At 44.5% G+C, this 12,140-nt stretch overlaps 1 protein-coding gene across 1 annotated transcript; it reads right to left on the reverse strand.

The window, feature by feature from the left end:
* Window positions 1-745: 745 nt before the first annotated feature.
* Window positions 746-11,935, reverse strand: T265_01806 (hypothetical protein; the record flags this gene model as incomplete). Its single annotated transcript, XM_009165916.1, has 3 exons — window positions 746-2,724; window positions 6,067-6,161; window positions 11,564-11,935. The coding sequence occupies 3 exons, from the start codon at window positions 11,679-11,681 to the stop codon at window positions 1,057-1,059; spliced, it is 1,881 nt and encodes a 626-aa protein (XP_009164180.1).
* Between the last annotated feature and the right edge of the window lie 205 nt (window positions 11,936-12,140).

Raw genomic sequence — 12,140 nt, forward strand, 5'->3', positions numbered from 1 at the left:
TTTTATCCTTCTTGAGGCACATCAGCTGGTTGGAGTTTCCCTAAACCTTATGTTCCACTTGGACACCAAATTGTACGAAATACTCTCAGTTCACCAACCTTATAAATGGGGTTATGTCCAAGAACACCGTGCTAGCTGAAACGCGAGGTATCTCGTGTACAGCACGAGATTTTTCCTCAAATGAACACCAACCTAATTTGCAAATGAATGTATTTCACCACTTGGGCGCAGCTTGGTGTCTAACCCGAAAACAAAGTTGATGAATAAACAAGCACTTCGCCTACCTGATGAACTCCAAGAAAGGCAAAACCGACAGGGGATTTCTCAGCAGCCTTATAGTTAACGGAATGTGTTAAGAAAGCTATCAGCTTCGTCAGACGAGGAATAACCACTCATTAGTTTCCACGGAGGCAGGCGATCTTGTCCGATATTAGCGGGACATGTAAAGAGACCCCGTAAAGGTTGGTTGTACGAGGTCTTTCAACCTTAATTGCACCCCTACTGTCTGTTGTGGCATTTTATTCGGGAGGCGTGTGGTAGTGGCCTCAACGACCTGAGGCTGCCAACCAAAATGTTACCTGACCGATGCATCTGAGCCAATTTGGTGAGCCCTAACAAGACCGCAGGATACCCAGCTTTTCGGGGACCTATCCGCAAATAGTCATTGAACCTCACTGATACCGAATAAATCTGCATGATCGCGCGAACAGCTACTTGAAAGAAAGCGAATGTGAAATAGTCTATCTTCAAAAGTAAAAAAAACTCATACACGTACGTCGTGATGCTTAATACTGCCATGCTAGGTTGTAAACGCTGCACATAAGGAAATAAGTTTATACTACTCACAAGCAGCCAACAGATCCAGCATACACGAAAACAAGTGAAACTTGCAATACCTTGCAAAGTACAAATTCTCCCAGATACCAAACAGGGCGAAGAAAGAGGAATGGCTCAATAGAAAATATGCAATCAGAATGTATGGTTGCGATGAAAACATCGACCTCACAGTGTCACTTCCAGATACAAAAGAAGAGCGTACAGAAATAGTGATATTATCTAGGTGAGATAAATCTGTTTTTCCACTTCTCTTCGTAAAGCAGTGTTTTCCTTCCGAAGTTCAAGCAGTATCGAAGATAGTTGAGCCAACTTTTTTTCTACTCTTCGTTCCAATCGATAAAGCTGGTGAACCACTTTGTCTAAACGTGCATCCGAATTAGATTTGTTGACTGGCATTTCCAAACAATTTACTGTGTGATCTGGAACGCCATCGGAATCGAAAATGGGACTGAAAACAGGTGGTAACTGTGTAGATATCTCAGAAGAAATTGCCTCTTTTGGTAGGCACGAAGGATCGGGTTCTGACCTGGATGAAACATCAAACTCGACAGGCGAATCGGAATCACGAGCTTCCTTGTGGTCCGATGAATTATCAGGCATTGAACAAAGACGCTTAGTGGAGTGCTCCGGTGACAAACCATGTTCAATGTTGGTTAAGTTTTTAAGTGAACGCCCTGATTCCCTACCACCTGCCATTTTGAAACAATTAGCCACTGGGTTTAGGTTATCCTTGCCATTTGGAGACGCAACATGGTTTAAAAACAATAAGAACTGGACAGGAGCGCTTCCACGAGTTGCCAGAGTACAGAACGGAGTAGACATATTGCGAGCGTCATAAAGCCAGATGCGCCCATCTGTAAGACTAGTGGCCAGAGTGAATCCGTCCAACGTGACATCATTTGACAGATAGCCGACACCTGGCTCAGAAATGGACAGGGTATGTATAGGATCTACCGTAGGCTTCTGACTTTCCACCTTCCACATACGTAGACGTAGATCAGGTGATCCACTAGTGAACACTGTACGTGAGGTACTCAGAGACCACGTGATACAAAATAACTCACAAGAGCATGAGTCGGGGCGTGGAATGAAGTACTGGAAGTATAGATGATCGAGAGTGTTTGGTGACAGTGGCCAATCCAAGCGCCACACAACGAAGTGACCTGTAGAATAGCCAGCGGCGATCAGTGCAGTGTCCAAGCGAGATGTACAAACGGTCAAACATGATGTTTTTTGTGACCCGCTTGCGGTATTGGCTTGCGGAACCGGGAGGATGGACAAACTGGGATCGTTGTTCTCTCCATCTGGGGCTAAACACACACATATATCGCCTGTCCGCGTTCCGATAACCAGCAGTCTATCACAAAGGGCCCATGTGATGCAGGTTGGCACAAAGAAGGTGGAGAAAGATGACCTACAGGGTATTCGAATTTGCAGGGAAAGTCTCTTCAGTGATAAGTCATAGACGTCCACTTTACCGTCTGTACGCCCTACAGCCAACTGATACGAACTACCTCGTAGCGGAAACGCAAAACAAGTGGCAGAGAGACGACCAGTTCTGGTGACCCCTGAGTTGAATGCTAATTCATCATCAAAGAGGTTGTACACGTCAGTTCTGTTGTGTAAATCATCGGAACGGATTTGAATACAAGGTGCTGAGAGTGGGTTTGTCTGAAGTGAGATCAGCTTAGATTCACATGGATCCCATGCTAACCGACTGTATTTGCAGGACTGGATAAGTTTGGACGATGCAGAACAATTCAAACCTGTAGAGCTGGCAGGTGGTAGCGACCACATGTGAATCACAGAGCCTGAACCAGAAACCAAGGACATTGGGCTGGAATCCGACAGTTCTTCGGACGAGCCTGCTGGAGATAGAAGAAACATGAGGGGATTCAGTCATTTTCTACATCCCACACTGTGGTGGACGATTTAACAGTTTACCAGAAATCACAAGCATGGAAAACCCTGACAGATATTTCAAAAAGCATTAAAAGGATAACAAAACGCCCTCGATTGCAAATCCTCGGCTGTTACACCTTGAAAGACACTTACCCGCAGCTAAGTTTCAAACTCGGTTGATCGGTAAATGAGACACCAATCAGTGCTCAATATTGAAATACTCGTTTTTTCTCCTCGTCTCTATAGCAATCAGCTCCATTACATACATCGGTAGTTACACTAGCTATGACGGAAGTGTGTCTGATGAACTCAGTTTATGGATCTCAAGGAGAGAGCCACGTTTGCTAATTTGCGTCAAAAAGGCATATCACTGGGTCTCAAGGGTCGAGCACATTAAGGGACGAGTTGATTGTGAAACATGGACTCAGATTTTCGACCACTTTGACGCTTCAGAAGCGTCACTGGTGTCGGTGTCAATGAATTCATAGCGAGGTAATTAGAAAATGGCTACCTGATTAATCAGCAGGTACTCCAACCGTGGAAAACATCTATCACCGTCCACTGCAGTGTCTCAGCGATGTACTACACATGCCTAAGCACCGTCTATTGAGAAGAGTGCTGCTTTCCGTGCCTCCCTCAGTATAGCGCAAACCGCGAGGTGGACATTTATAACCTGGTAGAATAATGCGAGATTTCGGGAGTTGTTGGTGAGGTAGGCCATCCTAGACGATGTCGCAGTGATCCCTCATGCGCCTGGTTGGAGACATTGCACGAAATGGCGGATGGCCGATGCCAGTTTCTCTCCAGATTGTCTGACTGAGCACTTGGAGATGAAGGTACTTCAGAATTCTCGCCTGTATCAGGTCCCCTCACTCACACACTCTACTCTCTTCTTCACATTCTAACGCTTTAAAAGTAATTATATAAACGTTATGGTTGTACGGCAGTTAAGCCTCAGTGCCAACACTGGTGTTGCTATTTCTGGTTATTGTTATCATTGTCCAAGAACTCTTGCAATGAGCCAGATTCATGAATTCCATAACTAACGGCATCCGAGTTGGTGTTAATTCACTGAAGTTGCAAAGACAACCTTTCACGCATTACGTTATTTACTGGCACCAATGGATCGGATGCGCGATCGCTTATACACCAAGCACTGAGAGCAGTAATTATCACACCCCATCCTCATAGATTCTTGGTGTTGGTAAAATAAAGACCATCTATTCGTCAGAAACTCACCAGTAATACTCTGAAGTAGCACATGTAAGACAGTTATAACCTTAGTGATAGCAATAGGTGACACCACTACTAGTCGCTCACTTTACCCTGTAACCACAGTACGGCCTAGTAAATTCATTTCTACGGTCCAACATACATGTAAGCAGCAGATTTTACAGCGACATGGCTTAACATTAGGGACAACCGCTGCTCTTGGCTGCGTAACCGTGCCAAGCTCATTCAGTTCTACCTCCTACGGTTCACGATACTGCAGAATCTGGTGTGAAATCAGAACCGTTTACCGTGTCCTTACAACCACCCCACAGTCAACCTGGTATACGGTATACTTTAGCGATGCCGTGGCAAAGGATATGTAAAGGAGTCACGACGGTTGATTTCACGCCCAGAATTTATTTAAGTTGATCAATTCATATTCCTACGTAACCAGCACTGGCCATATGAAGTTCGTGTTAGTCAACATTTAACCAGCCTTACTCCTCGAAAACACTCGCAAAGTTACTTGTTGGGAAGTCGTTCGTTCAGAAGAGATGCCGTCTGAGGGAGTTGAGTACAGCTGCATGTAGGAAACCTCGCTGGAATATAGTGATTCAAAGGCATCACCAACAGTTTTATGAATAAGAGCAACTCAAAACAAGCACTGGGATGGCGCACTGTGATTCTATCCAAAACGAAACGCGCCAACAACCTCGAATACAACAAACAGTGCACGAAAACTTTGGCTGCGATTTTGTCACTTCATCTACACGGATTAGTCAGAGAGCTACCAAAACGGAGGCTTAGTTGGGGAACGCAGAAAATAGGAAAACACATTGATCCAAAGCGAAAAAAGGTGAGAAGACCGCCACCAGCCACTGGGCGTTATACTGCATTTCAGTGGCACAAAACAGCCCAGCAGATTCACGGAGAAAGCACCCATGACTTTATGGGTAGGTGTGCTTCAGTGAACAGCTTATATAAAAAAACCTTCCTATGCTGTTGTTTCTAAATTCTCCACGATACATGACAAGAACGGTAACACTATCTCATAGTTCGATCATACTCGCCAGTTTCATTTACAAAACACGTGAATGACGTGAATGAAATCTTTACACTCTCGCCGAAAGGTTGTCGTGAGATGCTGTTGAAATGTGAAAATTTCGGAGCCGTCAAGCACTAAATACTGTTCAAACGTATTTTCTTGGACATCACAGTGCTGGTGAAAAATGCCTTTCTTGATAACAGAACGAAACGACTGTCACTGAGTACTGTCCAGCTGACGGATACATTTCATAAACTATAAGTTTTCTCCGAAGCGCATTCAACTCAGCTGAAGGTTTGTTCTTCTTAAAACACTTGCCCACCAAGGAATGTCACGGAAGTTTGTATTCTCAGACTTACGGACGTGTGAGAGTGTACGGATAGCTCTCCAAAAGCTTCCGTACATAAAGCGGTGTCCGTCAAGGATGCCCACTCTCTCCATTTATTTCTAACTTCGTGATCGATGAAATAATGAGACGAACGCCGGAGGATCTCCAAAACCCTGGTGTTCAAATAGCCTGTAAAGAAAACCTACCACAAACCTCTTCCATGAAAAGTCGTAGATTTCATTAGAATTCTGGCCTTGAATGTATCGTACGATATCCCACAAGTCTAAGCCTGCATACACTGTACACATGAAGTTCACAACAATTCAACAATATGATTTGAAAACCAATATTTGATGCGGCCTGCTGAAACTGATATTCGACATACGTCAGGACAAACAAGGCGTGGGTTCTGTTTTTCTCATTGATAATTCAATCAACTGACATGTTCAGGCAGTTGGTCACTTCTTACGAATGCTGAGAAACCAATTTTGTCCGTTTTTTGTCTCTTGAGTAAACTACCACGAGACTAGACAAAATGTTCACTTTTCAGCTCACAATAATACTGAATGGAGTATCGAAGAAGGGTAGCATAAAGCATACACTACTAGGTTCTAGCCGGAAATATTGAGTATAGGGAAACACAGAACTTCCTGACTTGACGCCCGAATACAACAACGCGTAAAACGGAAATCGCTGATTAATAAAATGAACAACACCACTTAACCAACAAAGAGCTACGCACACTGCTGAGGTAGTTGCGGCGGTGCATCAGAAGTTTCTGAGTGCGAGTTGACAGGGCTTTCTTCTGTTTGAGTAGTTGGGGGAGCTGCGTCTCTGCTGAAGAAAAATAACAATAATGAAGGTTACATTCAGCGCAAATGCTACAGAGTAGTCGCTGATGAGCCTGCACACACAGCCATAAGTCTATTTGATGAGCTAAACAATTTGGTTGCAAGCGCCCCATCATTATGACTATCAACGCCACCGACGTCACCATCATCGATAGCGAGACAGACGAGGAACACTGGTACTACACTGAAGTACAGTCATTTCGATTACTTGAATAAAGCTCTATAATTGGACAAAAACACGACAGTTGCAACCCCCGGAGCACCTGAACTTACAGCGACAGCACTTTCGTAGCATCCTTTATTCCTTTTCGTCATATATTCTGTCCACCTGTGAGTTTCCTTCAACACAAATTGAGTACGGAAAATAACGTCCCTATCGGTAGACGACGACTTGGCACAACTACAACATGAGCGGGTCATCCAGGGTTGCAGTGCTGGATTCAATCCTCGTTTCTGAATCGCCTCATTGCGAACCCCTACCATAGGTATAAGATGACGCTGGTCAGCGATCGGATGACGTTTCAAATCTTTTAACCACACAACAATTCAGCCCGCACTGTAGTCAGATACACGAGTCCACTGGTGCCGAACGATATCTTTCTTGAGTGACAACAGTTGGCAAACACGGCCCTGGCCTTTAAGATTCGTACACCAATTTCGCCTGTCACGCCATCGTCAGAGCTGAATAACTATAATTAAGTCGTTCATGTGTAACACCCTTTCGCGGGGCCTAGCTGCCATGCTAGCTAGCAAGAGGTCATGGCTACTGCCAGGTTAAACATGCCTAGACAGAAGTCAAAATGCACAGGTCCAGTTCGAACCACGGACATTCCGCTCAGTACATTTGCGCTCTAACCACTGAGCCATCAAGCCTCCAATTTAATGCAGTTTCATGATTATCGACAGCACATCATCAATGTCCAACACTGATACCTCGTTGCCGGATAAACACAATTTAAATGGACGGGTACGTTGTGAAAAAAGGAATAAAAATAAACGAGGAAAGGACTTTATGCAAACCCACCAAAACCAGACACAGAAAAATGAATAAAGACTGACAACCATAACGCCATTCATATCGACTAGCAGTCATTTCTTCCAGCATCTCCAACCACACACTGGGGGATAACGCAGATTACACTTTAGAGGGCGAATCGAATCGACAGCATGCAGATGTTTCGTAATCGCTTTTACACATCGCTGCTAGCCCAAAGGACTTCCACCTCCCTACTTGTGACACTCTGAGTTGGACGCAAAAAACAACAGCTTTTCGTAGAGCATGATTTTCAATGCGCAATACATGACCAAACCACCGCAGCTTCTGGTGCTGAGTGTACTCTTCGAATGAACCGAAAACTCGTTTTCTGATTGTTTAGTTGCGGATTCGTTGACATTCGATTACATAAGCTGTGATTTTAAGAGGAGGATTACCGAATACTAAAGACAGCTTAGTCTCGTCGATTGTTGATCCACTTCTCACAGACGTGCAACAAAACAAACAATACCGTAGTTTGATGTACGCGTCCCTTGAGACGTAGCTTCGGAGATAAACATTGTGTCCCACATTCCACAATGTTCCACCTCAAACACTCAGAGGCGCGGTCAAATCTACGTTCCATAGAATGTCCCTGCACTTTGTAGGTACTGTATACATGCCGAAAAAATGGATTACTCTGGTCACTCTGGTTGACAGAAAGCGATGTGCCTAGAAGTTAAAGAGCACTAAGATTGCGGATCGTCCATACGCATGCTACTGCTCTAACACTTGACGGATGGTGGCTGTTCAGCTGCGACACAGCTTCCGCACAACCGGATTGGAGCACAAGGGCTTAGATACCAATTCTAGGCTGCCCAAGCCCAGGCAACAGCAGTCGACAGGCCAGGGTTGGGTTGGAAACATGGAAATTTAAGTCAGTGGCTTCACCCCTTAACCACTGAGCTATCTACAGTGTGAAGCAGTTATATATAAAACTTCCCACCCGAAACGTAACCTGCTGTTCTCGGATCGTGTCTCGAAGCATTCTTGCATACCGACGTACAATGAGCTTCGCAAAGGGTTTTGTCAAAAATTGAGTCAAGCCAATTCCTCTGTGATCGCCAAACTCATTGCGGGCACCTTTTTTTGAAAACAGGCACTACTAGCAGCTGCTGTAGCACCCTTTCGGTGCCTAATTGCCATGTCACCAGAAGGAAGCACGAGATCTGAAATTCTGCAAGGTTGCCTATGCACAGGTGCTCGTCTTCACTCGAATTTTGACAATTCGTCGTTTTGTTGTACCCACTACTGAGAGAATACACACCCCACCCTTGAGAAGGACTAAAGCCTTGTTTAAACTTTAGTGCTTAAGGGGGATTCTCGTATCAGAGACAGCATAAAACAGCATACAACAATAGAAAACGAGTCCGGCAATAGTGGCAATTTTATAACTTGTTCCATATTGCCAGAGCAAACAAGCGTCAGGGCCCAAATAGTAATCCCGAAAAGTATACGGCCGTGGAATCAGAATTAAGCAAGACTAATGAAAGTAACGCCAATGAGCGGCGAACGGGTGCATCGGTCTTTAAGAATGGGCCCGTGAAGAGATAACTAGCGATGATTGGGAAGAAAGAACCGATAGCTGAGAAAGGAAGGGGACGTTAGCAGTGGTTTGTATTCGCTTGTGTGCATGCTGTCGGCGGTACAACATTGTGATGAATTAGCGGAATTCACTCATTTGCAGACCAATTTGGTTTTGACGACTCAACTAGAACACAGCTAAATCCCTCTTTTATGATATTTTTAAGCCACCGGGTGGCCTCATGTTTAAGTTGGCACGATATTCGAGATATTACGATAAGTGTATGGACATAATACACTATGGAGTTTTGTTGAGCATTCTTAACCAATTCGGTGGACGTCATTGCCGCCTCCAGGTTGGCCAAGTACTCCAGATCTGTGGCGTCTTTGATAAGGAGCTGTTTCGAAAAACCAGCTGCTTACCGGAGAGGTTCTTCACCTATGCTTCCTTGTTTTTGTTGCTGTTGTCGTTGCTGGCGACGGAATCATTCTTGCCATTTCCAACCAGTCCCCAGAATAGCGAAATATACTCATTTGTAAACCAATTTGGTTTTGTGAGAGAATCACCTGGTACCCAGCTAAATTTCTCGTTTATGTCTCTAAGCAACTGAATGTGCTGTACCAGGCCACCAAATGTTACGATATTCGATATTGCGATGCACGTATACACGTAATCCACTACTCATGAGGTTGCTGAAGAATTTTCAGCAACCTTATGAGTAGTGTATTACGCTTTCCAGAATAGTTTTCTTGGTTCCAGCAGAGGATCTGACTCTTTGTTCGAATGCTCTACTGAGATTTTATAGGAGATCCGGTGCAATCATTTTCAAACAAGTCTCCTTTTCTTCTACGACGACCCTTTCATACTTCCTGATATGGTCATGCACATCCCTTCCCATGAGTTTAACCTCGCAAGCTCCCAGGTCTATGGGTAATTAATCGGTGGTCGATAGGTTACGCAACGTGGAAGCGGTTCCGCCAGCAATAATGGAGGAAGCGTAGTCGTTGTCGCATGGAGGCTGACTGGTAGGCAAAAATACCCCATCGACAAGCTGTTTTGAGCATGGAATGCCCGAAATTATCGGTAGTTATTAATACCATTATCCCAATACCTAGAAGTGAATATTTAAAACTTATGGGAACGAAACACAAAATTATGACAGCAAATCATGAAACTATTTTGCATTTAAGTAGCATTGTACCCGCGAAGAGCTACGTCATGTAAATGCTTGAGGTTCAGAAACAAACACCTTGGGTTCATTTTGACTCCGGAATTAACCGAAGATAAAGATTATCCTCATGATAAAAGCTGAATCACAATGTTTGAGTAGCTGTAACTGACACTGTCAGACGCAATGGAGTCAAGCGGAGAGGCGCTACACCTCCACAGGCAGAAGCAGACAAACGAAGCGAGGATAGCACCTGATGAAAGACATCGTTTGGAATGATATTTCCGTTCTGCTTAGCTTGTACAGGCTTGGGTTTCGAGTATATAGTAATATTTCATTGAGTAAGCATATACTGTGGTGCGTCCAGCTACTTGTCTTGAGTGGAATGAACTGGATTTCGGTTTAGATAGGTAGCGAAATATGGTCAAGATAACATCGTCCATGGTTGAGTGTTATGCTTGAGATTTGAAGCCTTTTCGACCTAGTTACTGGAGTATTTGTTAGCGTAGAGGATTCACAACACAAGGAGAAAAGAACTAGGAAAATCATCTAGGAGGTGCCTCTTAGGTGAAGGTAACTTAGAGGTAATGATGTTTCCATAAAGGAATCTGGAATTGTCAAAACTCTCCTTCTCTGCACATCTTCAGCACAGTTACCAGTTAAACCACAGTTTACGTCTCCATACTTGAGGGTATGAGACTTCCCTTTAGTGACAACGGCCTAGGTGCGAGATGGTTCAAGTGGCTAGAGCACGAATTTACTGACCGGAATGTCCGTGGTTCGAACCCGACCTCTGCCTCTCGACTTCCCTGTCTAGGTTTGGGCAACCTGACAGTATCCCAGCCCTCGTGCTTCCTTCGGGTGGCATGGCAGCTAGGCACCGAAAGGGTGCTACAACTGAACGATTATTATTTTTATTAATCGCCTAGGTTTTCGTAAGTTGACATGTAGCTAGTAACACCACCCACGAAATAAGCGTTACATTCGGTGTGCAGTGATCCACCGAGACAGACTACCATGGGAAAACGCTAATGTGTATCTCTCGCGAATACCTCGAGGTAACTTAGGTGTGAACTTACTGTGACCGGAAGATCCGTGGTTCGAACCCAAACTCGGCATCTCGACAGCTCTTATCTATGACTTGGCAACCTGGCAGTACCTCAGCCATACTGCCTCCTTCGGGCAGTATACCAACTACCTACCGAAAGAATGCTATATCTGAACCACTGAGGATGATCCCTGAGAATAGTGCTGGACAAGACTTTATATCATACTTCAAGATGGTGTCCTGTTTCAATCGTCATGGTTTTACTGTCCAGGCAAAATGGAACAATCGCAACACGCATGGGGAGCAAAGAATACGATGAGCTGATGGAACCATTGATCACAATTCAAAGACTGGACATCGGTGTAATTTCAGAAAATCCTACTCTCTCTCTCTCTCTGATGGATTCGTCCTTTGTTCTTGAGAGAAGATAACATTTGGATGGTCTATCCAGAGACCGACAACTGTACTTTAGTTCGTTCACTACGAATAGTCTCATCCACGAAAATGCACAGACGATGCGTTCACCAAAGGACAATTCGCTATTACCATTAACATAAAAATTAAGGACAGGACTGGAGGCATTTGGTCACAGAGGGCAAGTGTCAGAAACTCACCAAGCTGGGTAAGATTCGTAAAATCGTCTAAGAGCTTTTTGATGACGTTTGCCACGGACATGGGTTCGCCATTGATAGAGGCCTCCCATCCCACCAGTGCCACAAACTGAACACACATGTACACTGAAGTGGGTAAAAGTTAGAACGTGAAGGGGGCAACGTATACAGTGGTTTTCTGAGAGCACGCTGTCTCCGTTCATAACGTACGTGATGTTCAGCCGAAACATTGTGCATCAGACTTGCCTAGATGACAAATGAAGTTCAAAAACCCTGACTGAATACTAACCTTCTTGGACGTAAACGCCATGTCACACACTTCACATCGACCTACATGGGATACATTCACATCCATATTTCGGTATGAAGAATGACTGCTAAAAGGGATGAGAAAAGTACCCATTAGTATCCATTAGGGATGTTACTGGCAAGGCGAGGCTACACAACTACCAGTAGGGTTTGAAGTAGCAGCTTGCTAATTCAAAAACGGTTTGCGTCCAAGGAATCAAAGTGATCGGAATGCAGCATCATCATCATCATTATCAGCTGTAATAACCGCGTACTGGTCGTACACTGGTTG

The sequence above is a fragment of the Opisthorchis viverrini genome, assembly GCF_000715545.1.
Source record: "Opisthorchis viverrini unplaced genomic scaffold opera_v5_20, whole genome shotgun sequence".
Lineage (NCBI taxonomy): Eukaryota > Metazoa > Platyhelminthes > Trematoda > Opisthorchiida > Opisthorchiidae > Opisthorchis > Opisthorchis viverrini.